At 43.2% G+C, this 14,641-nt stretch overlaps 1 protein-coding gene across 1 annotated transcript in view; it reads left to right on the forward strand.

The window, feature by feature from the left end:
- The window catches only part of eno1a (enolase 1a, (alpha)), a 59,347-nt gene that overhangs the window by 10,429 nt on the left and 34,277 nt on the right, over positions 1–14,641 (forward strand). The window contains exon 3 of the mRNA XM_052039307.1: positions 11,370–11,465. Coding sequence (XP_051895267.1) covers positions 11,370–11,465 — 96 coding nt within the window. The remainder of the gene's footprint in view (positions 1–11,369; positions 11,466–14,641) is intronic.

The raw sequence follows: 14,641 nt of genomic DNA on the forward strand, positions 1-14,641 counted from the left end.
GCGTTTGAGAGTCGAAGATGCACAGTACCAATTGGGGAAGGATAACAAATTTCCTTTCTCAAAGGACGTTAGCGAACCAGATGAGTTTTCACAATTCTTTCATTTTCGTAGTTGCATGTTATTCCTGAAAGACTGACGTATTTGAAATTAAATTCCCCAGAGTTTTGAATGTGTCTCCAGATCAAGAAAATGTGCTGTAACTTAGCACCATGTTACTGTACCCTCAGTTCTTTGTGTTAGTAAAATGCTATGGTGGGTTTAAATCACTAGACTAGCATGCAGAGAACTGGACCATTGATTCTGAGATGGTGGTGTCGCTGGGTTAATCCAGAGACCCTGAATTCAAATCCCAAGGTGGTAGCTGTGAAATTTGAACTTTATCTCCACTGTGCGGTGGTCACTTCTACCAACGTCGGAGACAGATGGGTGAAGATGATGTCGAGTACGTTTATCCCTGATGTTGTTCAGTCGTTTCCTGTCGCTGATCCAGACTGGCATCGATGTCCTTCTGCCGGCCAGTTGGGTCAGTAGGGATGCTACCAATCCACTCTCAGTGATGGGCATTGAAGCCCCTGCCCAGATCAGATCAAAGTCAGCCTGGAATGGTGGTGGACAATTGAATAATTAGTTGGAGCAGGATTCTCCATCTCAGAATCCATAGTCCAGTTCTCTGAATGCTGGTCTAGTGATTTAACCACCATGACACTGCACTAACATAATGAACAGTACAGTAACCAGCTTCCCTCTACCTACCAGGTGTGCACATGTCCATTGAATCTCCCCTCAGCATTGAGCAAGATACTGCAGACTCTGGAAATGTGACATTCAAACAGAAGGTGCTGGAGATACTCAGTGGGTCGGGCAGCATCTGCAGAGAATCAGTTAACATTTCAGAAGCATGTGAGTGTTGAAGAAAAGGCTGAAGCATTCAGAACCATGTTCAGTCAGCAGTGCCAAATAGACAATCTTGGTTTCCTCCTGAGGTCTCCACCATCACAGAAACCAGTCTCCAATTCGGTCCGTTCCACACAATATCAAGAAACAGCTGAGAACACTGGATTGTCCTACACCAGACAACATCCCAGCTTTAGGATGGAAGATCTACACTCTGAAACTAGCTGGTCCTCTGGCCAAGCTGTTCCGGTGCAGTTTTAACACTGGTATCTCACCAGCAATATGATGACTTGTCCAGGTATGTCCTATTCACAGAAAGCAGAACAAAGCCAACGTGGTTAATTATTCCCAGTTGGTCTACTGTCATCAGCAAACTGATGAAAGCTGCTGTTAACTGTGCTATCAAGTTGCCCTTGCTCACCAATAGCCTACTCACTAATGCTTGGTTTGGCTACTGCCAAGACCACGTAGTTCCAGACATTATCACAGCCTTGATCCAAACATGGATCAGAGAGGTAAGCTGAGAGTGATTGCCCTGGTCAGCAAGGCAGTGTTTGACCAAGTATGGGGCCATACTTGTAAAGTTGAAGTCATTTCCAAAGGGAAAACTCTCCAATGGCTGGAGTCATGTCTCTCAAAGGTTGTGGTTATCAGGAGTCACGTATCAGAGTCGCAAGACATTACTGCAGGAATTTGTCAGGGCAGTGTCTCAGGCCCAACTATCTTCAGCTGCTGCTTCAATAAATTTCCTTCCATCATAAGGCAAGAAGGGGGGGAATTTCCCAATGAGTACACAATTCCAATCCCTTTTGCTTTTGAAAGCCCCATTGATTCTGACCTTCCTTCTACCACCTTTGTAGATCTTTCCCACTCACTGTGTGTTTGTATATAACATAGCGTGTTTATCCTTGAATCTCCCTGAATTTTCTTTTTGCTCGTTTTAAATCCATGTCCCCTAGTCTGTGAAGCATCCGTTAATGAGGAGCCAGATTCTCCCTCCCTACTAAATGTGTGCATGTCCATGGAATCTCCCCTCAACATTGGAGGTAAAACAAGGAACTGCAGATTCTGGAAATATGAAATTCAAATGGAAAATGTTGGAGATACTTGTCAGGTCAAGCAACATCTGCAAAGAACATAGAACAGTACAGCACCGGACTGTGCCAATCTTGATGCCTATTTGTACTAAATGTCCTCTTCCTGTGCAACATCCATATCCCTCCCTTCATATTCATGTGTCTATCTAAAAGCCTCTTAAACTCCTCCAAACTGCCTGCTTCTGCTACTACCCCGGTAACCCATTCAAAAGACGCCTACCAGTTTGTTTTTTTTTAAAAGTAAAATGCCCCTCACACCACCTTTAAGCTTTGCCTCTCTAACCTTAAAAACATTAGTGTTAACTTTTCAGGTTGATGTCCTTTCATCAGAACCTTAGTCTGCTGGAATGTCAAACAACCTGAAATGTTAACTTTTTCTCTTTGGATGCTGCCTACCCTGCTGAATATCTCTACACAGAAGGAAGCCATTCAGTCCATCAGGTCTATGCTAGCTCCCAGCAGAGCAATCCTCTCGGTTCCATTTCCACACCTTATTTCCCTTGTGTATGGCTGTCAACTCCCTCCAATTCTCCTATCACCCACCTACATGAGGGGTAATTTACAGTGACTGATTCACCTAGTAACCTGCTTGCATTTTGGATGTGGGAGGAAACTGGAGCACCCAGAGGAAACCCACAGTCACAAGAAGAACATGCAAACTCCACGCAGACAGCACTAACGGTCAGGACTGGCCCAGGTGACTGGAGCTATGAGGCAGCAGCACTAACTGCTGTGCTGCTTGGGACAATTTCTATTTATCTGCATCACCTCTCAACGTCTTGCTTCAAGGAGGACAATTCCCAGCGTCTCTGGTCTAACCCTGGAGCTACAATTCCCAGCGTCTCTGGTCTAACCCTGGAGCTACAATCCTTCCTCCCTGGAACAGTTCTGGTAAATCTTTTCTGTCCCCTCTCTCGGACCTTCAAATCCTTCCTGAAGGGTGGACCCATGCTCTATTTGTGGCCTGATTATGGAGACCTGCAACACAAAAATAGGTTATTCGGCCCACTGAGTCCATGCTGACTACCAAGCACCCTTTTACATTAATCTCAATTTATTCTCCCACCTTCTCATTAACTCCTACCACTCATCGATACACAAAGGGCAATTTAAAGTGGCCAACTGACTGACCAACCTGCACACCTTTGGGATATGGGAGGAAGCTGGAGCATCTGGAGGAAACCTGCATGGTCACGGAGTGCAAACTCCAGACAGGCAGCACTGGAGGTCAGGACTGAACTGGGTCACTGGAGCTCTCCCAGTTGAGCCACTGTGCTGTCATCATAACCTCCACAGTCTTATAGTCCCCATTTTGATGAAGTCCAGGATCCCAAATTCTCAGTCCTAACTTTGAAGGATTTTGGGGAGAAATTATTTCTCCATTACTGAGTCAGTGGCCAGAGTCTAGAAATTGTCAAAGGAGCAAGGATAGGAATTTATACCAATGTGTTGTTAAATTGACCACCCTGTAAGAAACACATTGGAGAAAATAATATAAATAACAACCTTTGAAAGTCAAGTGAACTGATTCTTGAACAAGAACGACAAATTGGAAGGTTGTGGGAAACAGCAGGAGGGTAGAACTAAAAAGAGCTTGTGCTGTCCAAACGGAATAGATGAAATCATCTCACTGCTGTAAATTCCGATCTCATGACTTTACATGAAGGGAGGGATTGTTTGCACAACGTGTTATCAGCCACCTGTGAGACTTGTGGTCGTCTAACGCGGAAGAAAGGATTGCTTTGAGTACAATTTTACAAGTTGAAGGAATGAATTACTGGGTTTGCAAGGGCAACTTTCTCAAACATGCCCACCTCTTAAAGATGGGAAAAATATTAATGTCTTCTCTGAATTATAGTGTTGTAAACTTGGATTACACTTGCTGAACATAACATAGTATTACAGTCTCGAATTCTGTCTCCATTTGTTCATTAATCTTTAATTTATGACCAACCAGTTCAAATTGGCAGTTACCTTAAATTTTATCCAAGACATTTGAGTACATACCACATGTCCTATCACAGACTCATAAACAACACCATGTTAAGCTCATAACTATGGGGAAACACCAAGTCCCCTTGTAATCTTTTCTTTGCCTCATGGCTGCTGCCTTTAAAATATTTGACCAGAGTAATAAAGGATTCAGTTGAATGGGACTGTGTTCTCTGGAGTTCAGAAGACTGAGAGGAGGTTCACGAAAGGAAAATCATGTTTAACTATCCTGCTGCAGTTCTTTGGGAACAAGAACTCGAGTAAATAGGAGCAGGTCATAAGGCCCTTCAAGCCTGCCCTGCCATTCACTATAATTGTGGCCAATCGATGCTGGTCTCAACTCCTCTGCCAGTTCCCTCAATCACTTCAGTGTTCAGGTTTGGCACGTCACTGAACACTCTAACACACTTCTACAGTAGCACTGTTGAAAGTGTCCTGACTGGTTCCATCGTGGTCTGGTACAGTAATTTGAATGTGCAGGGACGTAAGAAGTTGCAGGAAGTAGTGGACTCTGCCCAATACATCATGGGCACATCCCTCCCCACCATTGGTAGTGTCTACAGGAGATGCTGCCTCAATAAGGCAACATCTATCATCAAAGGTCGATCCCCACCATCCGGGCCATGCCATCTTCTCACAGCTACCATTAAGCAGGAGGTACAGAAGCCTGAAGTCCCACACCACCAGGTTCAAGAACAGCTACTTCCCTTCAACTTGAACCAACTGACACAACCCTAATCACTACAGTTTAGCAACACTATGACCACCTTGATCACTTTGCACAAAACTGACGTTGCTTTTTTTTTGTTCTAATTGTGTTCTTTCTTGTAAAAACTTGTGTATAATTTGTGTTTTTTTGAATACTGCTTATATGATGCTCTGTGCCTGTGATGCTGCTGCAAGCAGGTTTTCCATTGCACCTGTGCATACGTGTACCTGTGGATATGGCAATAAACTTGACCTTGACTTTGATTTATACCATTTGGGTCACTTTCCCAGCTTTCACTTGGAAGTCAGTAAGAACATCTTGTGCTCGTCTGTTAGGTTGTAGTTGTGTTCCAGGATTGGGACTCATTACTGCTTGCACTGCCCATCCTCCTTAAAAATCAAACGGTATTTATTTATTGGAAATGTGTAGTACATGAATACCCTTTAGGTAGTCTTAATGAAAGGCTTCTGAACTGAGCCTTCAGATGTTACCTTTTCGTTTTGAAATTACTCGAGATTCTGTTTAAGCCTCTTAAATATTAATCCTTATCCCACAGGCAGAATGGGGTCTTGTTTAACCAATAGATCGGATTTGATTTTGCCATTTTAAAAATTGTTTGATGCTATCAGCAAAATGACAATCTACAATGCTTAAGCTATTTTATGGTATGAATTTCAAATGACAGCTCACCAATGTTTAAGAGCATGAAATAACTTTCCTGTTGTAGGAAGGCGCTTTGATTGGGAAAGACTTGAACGGGGCATAAAAAATTGAATTTTTTTGTTTGGTTACAGGGTCTAATGAGAGCAGGGATTTAAATAAGTCTTGGATGTCTTGATAAGTCTTGGAAAATAGTCTTGGATGGTTTGACTCCCAGACTGGACAGCGCTTACATTTGAAGGATGAACTTTATAAAACCTCTCACCTCTCATTCTTTTAAATAGTGATGCAGTGACACAGCAGGTAGTGTGGCTGCTGCACAGCTCCAGTGATCCAGGTTCGATCCTGACCTCAGGTGCTGTCTGTGTGGAGTTTCCACACTCCCTCTGTGATCAAGTGGGTTTTCCTTGGGTGCTCCAGTTTCCTCCTGTATCTCAAAGATATGCTGGTGAGTAGGTTAATTGGCAGTTGCAAAATATCCCTATTCCAGGTGGGTAACAAGGGAATTAGGGGTGTTGGTGGGCATGAGAGAGAATAGGTTAGAGGGGGAAAAAGTGCGGAAATAGGACTGATGAGAGTGCTGACGAGGGAGACTACAGATCCTGGAAATCTGGAGGCAGACACTATGCTGGAGGAACTCAGCAAGTCGGGCAGCATGTGTGGAGGGAAATAAACAGTCGATGTTTTGGGCTGAGAACCTTCATCAGGACTCATGATGAAAATGCTCTGAGGCAGTATAGACATCTGTTGTCAGAAAATATGAAATGTTCCTAAACTTCCCTCTTCTATTATAGTCACACAGCAGGGAAACAGGCCCTTCGGCCCAACACAAGCATGCCGACTGTGTTGCCCAGCGAGCGAGTCCCATCTGCCCACGTTTGGCCCAGAGCCCTCTAAATCTCTCTTATCCATGGACTTATCTAGATGGCTTTTAAATGTTGCTGACGTGTCCACCTCAACCACTATTTCTGGCAGTTCATTCCAAATATGCACCACCCTCTGTGTGAAGAAGCTGCCCCTGATGTCCCTTTTAAATCTCTCGCTTCTGATCTTAAACCTGTGCCCTCTTGTTTTTAACACCCCGTCCCTGGGAAAAAGACTGTGTGCTTTCACCCTGTCTATGCCCCTCATGATCTTGTACTGTACACCTCTATCAGGTCACCCCTCAATCTCTATTTCCTCTGCCTCGGCATCAATTTTTAATTATCCACATGGAAACCTTTGAAATATTTTCCTGTATTAAAGCGTCTAGACAAATTCAAGATTTTGATTTGGTGTAAAATCAATGGTATAACGTGGATGAAGGGTACCTTTTTATACTGGGATCTGCAGACACGATGTACAAACTCAGCAGTTTGTATTGTATGTGTATGGTGATTGTTGCTTGCTCAGTTTGGTAGCCTTTTATGTAATACAGTTTGATCTTTCCAAGCAAAAGCAACTTGTCTGGGCAGACACGTCACAATGTATTATATATCTTTGACGAGTTCTATTCAACAGATCCTTTCATTTAATAAGCTTGGGGGAGGAAAAGCCTGCAAAGTGTTGGCTGCATACTTTGAAAAGGGTGATAATTAATATTAACAGAATGTAGTTGAAGTGTTTATTTGGAGTCTGGGAGTGTTCCCCTCATTTGGGAGGATATTTGCATAGCTCTGATTTTTCAAATGCAAAATGGTGATTAGTTGTATCTAGGGAACTTTAGGGGTGTTAATTATAAGTAAGATTTTTCTCTGCACTCAACACCATTTCTGGAAAGGGTCATGGAACAACGATGCTAGTTAGGCCATAAGATAGACCATAAGACACACAAGCAGAATTAGGCCATTCAGCCCATCGAATCTACACTGCCATTTGATCGTGACTGATTTATTTTTTCCCTCTCCACCCCCATTCTTCTGCCTTTTCTCCATAATCTTTGATTGCCCTTGCTAATCAAGAACCTATCAACCTCCGCTTTAAATATACCCAATGACTTGGCCTTCACAGTCATCTGTAGCAATGAATTCCACAGATTCACCACCCTCCTCCTCATCTCAGTTCTAAAGGGACATCCTTCTATTCTGAGGCTGTGCCTTCTGGTCCCAGACTCTCCCACTCCTCGAAACATCCTCTCCACGTCCACTCTATCCAGGCCTTTCAATATTCGGTAGGTTTCAATGAGATCCCCCTCTCATCCTTCTAAACTCCAGTGAGTACAGGCCCAGAACCATCAAACACTCCTCATACTTTAATCCTTTAATCTCTGAGATTATTCTCATAAACCTCTGGACCCTTTCCAATGCCAGCATGTTCTTCCTTAGATATGGGGCCCAAAACTGCTCACAATATTCCAAATGTGGTCTGACCAACGTCATATAAAGCCTCAGCTTTAATCCTTGCTTTTATATTCTAGTCGTCTAGCAATGGATGCTAACATTGCATTTGCCTTCCTTACTATCAACACAACCTGCAAGTTAACCTTTAGGGAATCCTGCACTGGGACTTCTGAGTTGAATTGCACCTTTAGTACCAGCGTTTTTAGCACCAGAAGCCATTCAGCCCACTGAGATTACACTCACTCCAACTAGAGCAATTCCCCCTTCTGTACAAATTATTTTCCCCAGGCAACTATCCAAATCATGATGATCGTACCTTATTATCACTGAGTGTTTTGTTTTGGAGGACAAGGGTATTTGGAAATTTGTACACTAACCAAGTAAGTATTTGCACTTTAAGGAAATTTTATAAAGTTAAATCTAAATTTCTTTGAGATGCACATATACAGTGTACCTAATAATTCAATTGCGTGATGCCTTATATGTTGCAGTTTTGAAAATTACCCAGACTGCAACACCACCACTTCTAGATAGTTTTGTTTGCCTCCATCTATCATTCACCTTTCACTGTCTCCCACCTCCACCCCTGACTCCCCTCCCCTACGTGGCAGAACCTACCCATCGTCTTTCAACCTCTTCTCAGTCCACCAATCACCTCAGACTCCTGTCACGCCACTCTCCTTCTCTATACCCTGTCCATCTCCCCTCTCCACTCAGTCCCGATGCAGGGTTTCGACCCGAAACGTCAACAATTTCTTCCCCCACCACAGATGTTGCTTGACCCACTGAGTTCCTCGAGCTGATTGTTGCTCTGGATTGTTTTGCTTCATTCCTAAAATTCAACAGAGCACTTGAGTGATTCGTGCTTGCACAACTAACGTAGTTTCTGGGATGTTGACATTTACTGTAGCCACTCTCCAATTAGACCATTCTCAGGAAATATAGACCACATTTTCCCAGGAGATTTAAGAGCAATTGGGTATTAAGGTTGCAGTGCTGCATCACAATCTCTTTACTCTCAACGACCTCTCACCCCTGAATGTTATGGGCTCCTCTGTTTTTGCCATACTCCCAACTCCCAACTGATTTTCCACTGCCCCCCACCCCCACCCCCCCCCCCCCCCAGTGGAATCTGTGTGATGTTGCTGCATTGCTTTAAGAACACCATTTCTGAAGGTAAATTTTGTCATCAACAACTGTGGTTCTGCTTGAAAACACAGTACCATCAGGGTTAATGTTGGGTTTTAATTAAATTCCAATTTCCCAGATAACAACTTTTGGTGAATTGTCTTGAGTTGGTAGATAGGATTATGGAGAGGCATCTCTGCAAGCAAATTCAGATGTTTTGAGAATTACTCTGAACTCTGAACATCAGGTAATTAATCTTGGTCCAGGTGTGTTTGTGTGTGGAACCAGCAACAGAGTTTCTGCACATATTCTACTGTGTTCACTTCTGTTTTGTGGAAAGAATCTTGGTGTTCTAGTTTTTAATGTTTTTAAAAAATAGTGACCAATACCATGAAGCCTCAGTATAGATGTTCAAAATTGCATTTTTTTAAATTAAAAAATAGGCTATATTCTCTGGCAAGCAAGTTGGTAACCGGTGGGCCAAGTTTTAAATAACTGGCAAAAAATTCAGGAGGAGTGAGTGAGTAGCACAGGTGTGCAGCTCGTAGAGTGGCTGCCTCACATCTGGTGACCCAGGTTCAGTCTCGACCTCTGCTGTCTGTGGAGTTTGCATGTCCTCCCTGTGACCATGTCTTCGATATGCTCTGGTTTCCTCCCACATCCCAAAGATTTGAGTTTGTAAATTAATTTGACCACTTACTGTGTAAATGAGGTGTAGAATCTAGGGAGAGTTGATGGGAACGTGGGGAGAATAAAACTAGTTAGGGTAGGATTAGTGTTTAAAAAAAATAGGTGCTTGATTTTCAGTGCAGACTCGATGGGCTGAAGGGCTTGTTTCCGTGCCCTCTCTGTAAAGTGTCGCTCCGTTCAGTGGGCTTCGAGGACGTTGGACACAGACGCAGTACTTGCCTTCAGCCGGGGAGTGTCACAATCAATTGACTGGTGGCTAAAGCCACACATTCATGCCAACTTTGATCTTTACCATTTAGTTTGCTTGATAGTAGACTTCCAAAACATTGCTGCTAATTAAATGTTTTTCTGTGCTGTTTTTTAAAAAATAAATAAATTTTCAACTCATTTCATTATTCATGTGCAATACAAAGGAAACGTAGCACAGGACCCAGCCAGTTGACCCAACCAATCCCTGCCTGCAAAACAAAACCGCTGCTGGAGGAACTCAGCAGATCAGGCAGCATCTATGAAGGGAAAGGGATGGATGATCAATGTTTTAGGGCTGAGTGCGAGTGATTTATGTTTCCCCACCACCCCCACCCCCCTTCATACTTCTCCCATCTAACTGCTTAACTGCTCTTCTCCCTCAAAGGTTTCTCCAGCCTCCCCTTAAATATACTATTCACCTTAACCACTCCCTGTGGGAGTGAGGTCCACATTCTCATGCTCTGGGTAAAGCAATTAACTTGCCTACGTCAACAAAGGAGGTCTTTTGGTCCATCTGGTTCATACCTGCTCTCAGCAGAGCAATCCCATCAATATTTGGCCTCTTCTTTCCCAGTAGCTGATACTGTCTCATGCCCATTGATTTTCTTGCCCCCTCACTTACTTTGAAGGGTAATTTACAGCAGCCATTTGGCCTACCAGTGTGCCTTTGGGATGCAGGAGGAAACCGGAGCACCTGGTGGAAATCCATGCAGACTGCACCAGAGGTTGGGACTGAACCCAGCTCACTGCAGTAGTGCGGCAGCTGCACTACCTGCTGCACAATCTAGCTGCCCCAGTTCCCACTTCTACTGGGAAATGTGGCTTCTAAAGCTACAAAAGTCAGTTCTTTAAAACAAAAATAGAGGAGCAATGGGGATAAATTTAAAATAACACAAAGAAAATGAAAGTCAAAAGGTAACAAAATGAAAAGTACAATACTGCAGATGCTGTAAATCTGAAATAAAAGCAAAATGTTGGAAATACTCAACCAGTCAGGCAGCATGAAACTGACTTCATTTTCTCTTGGGCAGCTAAAAATCTGATTGCTATGTTGCAGAGAGTGAGCCAAGCTTCATGTAAATAAATTTGAAGATCATTCCTTTCATCTACACATTGCTGAAGTAGCAAACATGAAGTATGTTTTGATATTTGAGTGTTTAAATATTAAACTTGTTTGCTACTTCAGCAATAGATACAAGAAATCTCGTGGCTTTTAAAGTACTTGGTCATAGAGAGAAACAGCACAGATACAGGCCCTTTTGGTCCATCGAATCCGGACCAACCACCCATTTACACTAATCCTTCCCTTAACCAATTTATTCTCCCCACATTCCCATTAATGGTCTCAGATGCTACCACTCATCTACACACTAGGGGCAATTTACAATGGCCGCACTACTTTGGGATATGGGAGGAAACCACTTGAATAAGGTTATCGAGGAAATACTGATTTTGATTTAACACAAGTCCTAGATGCCTCAAAATGCTTTGCAGACAATGAATCGCGTTGAAGTCCCACAGCTTATTTTGTAGGTAAATAATGGCAGCAATCGTTAATGCCAGAGATTGTATAAAGTTTGACAGAACTAGAAATGGCTCAGTTAACACTTTGTTTTATGTATTTGATTATAGGAATGTTCCGAGCAGCTGTTCCCAGTGGGGCCTCCACTGGTATTTATGAAGCATTAGAACTTAGAGATGGAGACAAGACACGATTCTTGGGCAAAGGCAAGTGATCGGCTTTGCTTCATAAATTTGTGTTGTAATTCTGCTCTGGTCTATTTTTCAAGCATTGCTCAATTTTGTATTTGCATTACTCATTTGTTGCATCTGAATTTTCAATTAAATATTCTCTCTATCATAAAATCACAGTTTACTGTACAGCGAGAGGCTTTTCAGTCCATTGTGCCCACACAGACAAAAAAGCGTTCCAGCATCGTTCTGCTTCCCAGCTCTTGGATCTTGCAGATTACAACACTTCGCAATTCATCCAAAAACTTTGAAGTGATTCACAGTTTCTGTCTCTGACTCTTTTGGCCAGTAGTTCCAGGTCTCCACCTTACTGGGTGTGAATAAAAATCTCCTCAATTCCTCCCAATTTGGTAATTGAGATACAGTGAAAAAATTTGTTTGTGTGCCCTCCTATCTGGATGCATCACGGCTTGGTATGACAACTGCTCTGCTCGGGACCGCAAGAAACTGCAGAGAGTTGTGGACGCAGCTCAGCACATCACAGAAACCAGACTCCCCTCCATGGACTCCTGTCTATACCTCTCACTGCCTTGGTAAAGCAGCCAGCATAATCAAAGACCCCACTCACCATGGACATTCTCTCTTCTCACATCTTCCATCAGGCAGAAGATGCAAAAGCCTGAAAGCATGTACCACTAGGCTCAAGGACAGCTTCTATCCTGCTGCTGTAAGACTATTGAACAATTCCCTAGTACAATAAGATGGGCTCTTGACCTCACTATCTACCTCGTTATGACCTCGCACCTTATTTGTCTACCTTCACTGCACTTCTTCTGTAGCTGTTACACTTTACGCTGCATTCTGTATTGTTTTACTTTGTACTACCTCAATGCACTGTGTAATGAATTGATCTGTATGAACAGTATGCAAGTTAAGTTTTTCACTGTACCTCGGTACAAGTGACAATAATAAACCAATTTGCCAAAACAATAACCGAATGCAGAACGTAGTGTTACAGTAACAGAGAAAGTGTAATGCAGGCAGACAAATAAGGTGCAAGGGCCATAACAAGGTAGATTGAGAGATCATGAGTTCAGCTTTATCATACAAGAAATCCATTAGAGTCTTCTAACAGTGGGATAGAAGCTGTCCTTAAGCCTGTGACCAAACCATAAGATCCATGTTCCTGTCTTTGACAGAAATTGATCTGCTCTATCCCAGAACTTCCATTTTAAATACCTCAATTCCCCCTTCTGCCTCTGTTCCACAGAAGATAACCCCAGCCGATCCAATCTTTTCCCCACAGCTAAAGCTTCCTCTAGTTGGACAGAAGGCTGCGCTCCCTTTTATTCCCGACCGTTTTGAGTTGGGTCGGTTGAGGAAATTGATGCTTGGATGCAGTAAAGCTATTGGTGTGTACAGCAAATGGCAGGTGCATGCTATCAAAATAAGATAGCCAATGAACTGGAATTTTTCCCTGTTAATAGCAAAGTGCATATGGCTCCTGGTCCCATTATAGAGGTTAAAACATGGTAACTGCAAATAAGGTTAGCTCCTGAGCCCAAGGATGAGGGAACTATTCGACAAGTTTCAATCAAATGGATGAATAGATTTCCATTTCAAATTCTGTTGGATGCTTTTGTTAACCTGTAGCAACAGCTCAACTTTGGGAATGGGAGAAATGCTTCAAAATGGCAGCTTGTAATGTGCTCAGGATGTTCCCCGTTTGGGATTTGCCCTTTGAAAAACTGGCTAATTTAATTGGCTTACTTTAACAGTACCATTTACAGTTGGCAACCTCTGCTTGCAATCTTAATGCAGAAGATCAGCAGTAATTTATCACTTCTGTTGCATATGCAGAATGTTGTTCCAAATCGTGTGTGTTCACCGTGCATAACACGATGCTTTTGTGATTTTTTTTGCACCAACACAAATCTTTTTAAAGCAAATGTCTGCTGGCAATCCTGTTGGGTGCTAATGGCAGCCAATTTATCATTAGTGAGCTGTGTGCTTAGTGTTAGATGCTCTATATAGCACTGGCATAGCTCTCTGCTGTTGACGGAATGCTAATATTCCAAAACCAATGATCTGCCAAATGTTTAATTGGATTGCTGTTCAATTGGAGGCACTAGTTTGGATACAGGAGGGACTCGCTCAGTGGAGCTTTGGCAACAGCTCCATGTGTACAGCGCTTTAAACAAGTAGACAGGCCAGCAGGTCAGTGGTGTGCTTGGATGTAAATTGGAACCTGATCTGACCACAGCCAGTCTGAACCCATCCCAAGATTGAGGTCCCAACAGTGGCAGATCTCCCCTTGGCTTAATATCATTTAATAAGGTGCTCCTGTGCCAGATTAGACCTTCATGAGCCAGCACAGTCTTCCCCATGAAGTCTAGTTCCCAGCACCTGGTCACAGCCCAGAACAGCCAGTGCACTGTTTCATTAAAGGCATCTCCAGGGTTTCAGGCTGTGCATGTGATAGGGCAATGATGTGTGTGACAGCTTTAGATAGTCTCAAACTTTCAGTGGCACGTAAGACTGGCTTTTGTTTTTTTTTAAAAAAAAACAAAATTGTTAAAGAAACTTAAATTATTTTTTTCTCTACATTTAAAAAGCACACCCCCACACTAAAATCAAACTAATTTTAATAAATAAATAAAAAGACAATTACAGTGCTTGTCCTCCACCCCCCACCCCCACCACCAGGAGAAGGTGGGAGGTATGGAGAAGTTTAAAGAAGGAATTCCAAAGTGTGACCCAAAAAATTTCCAAGTGGGATTGAGGAAATTGTTGGGCAGGTACACACAGGAGCAGAACTGGGGGAATGTCAAATTCTCAGGTTGTAGGAATGGACAGTGGGAGAGGTCTAGGAAGTGATCTGCTTTTGTCTTCTGCCAGACACTGAGGCTAATTGTACGACTGTTTCTCTGTGGTGTTGTGAACCACTAACTCCACACAGTGGCAATCAAACCTGGAATCAGTCACTTGCTACTGTCTTCCCACACTTTTCCCCCACCCCCCCCTCCACTCCCCTCCCCTACCTGCCTGTCATCTTGCACCCCTCCTCAGTCCACCAATCACCTCTGAATCCTTTCTCGCCACTCCCCTTCTCTTTATACTTGCCTCTCCCCTCTGTCTTGACCTGAAACGTCAACAATCCCTTTCCTCCCACAGCTGCTGCTTGACCCGCTGAGTTCCTCCAGCACATTGAT

The sequence above is a fragment of the Pristis pectinata genome, chromosome 26, assembly GCF_009764475.1.
Source record: "Pristis pectinata isolate sPriPec2 chromosome 26, sPriPec2.1.pri, whole genome shotgun sequence".
Classification (NCBI taxonomy): Eukaryota; Metazoa; Chordata; class Chondrichthyes; order Rhinopristiformes; family Pristidae; genus Pristis; species Pristis pectinata.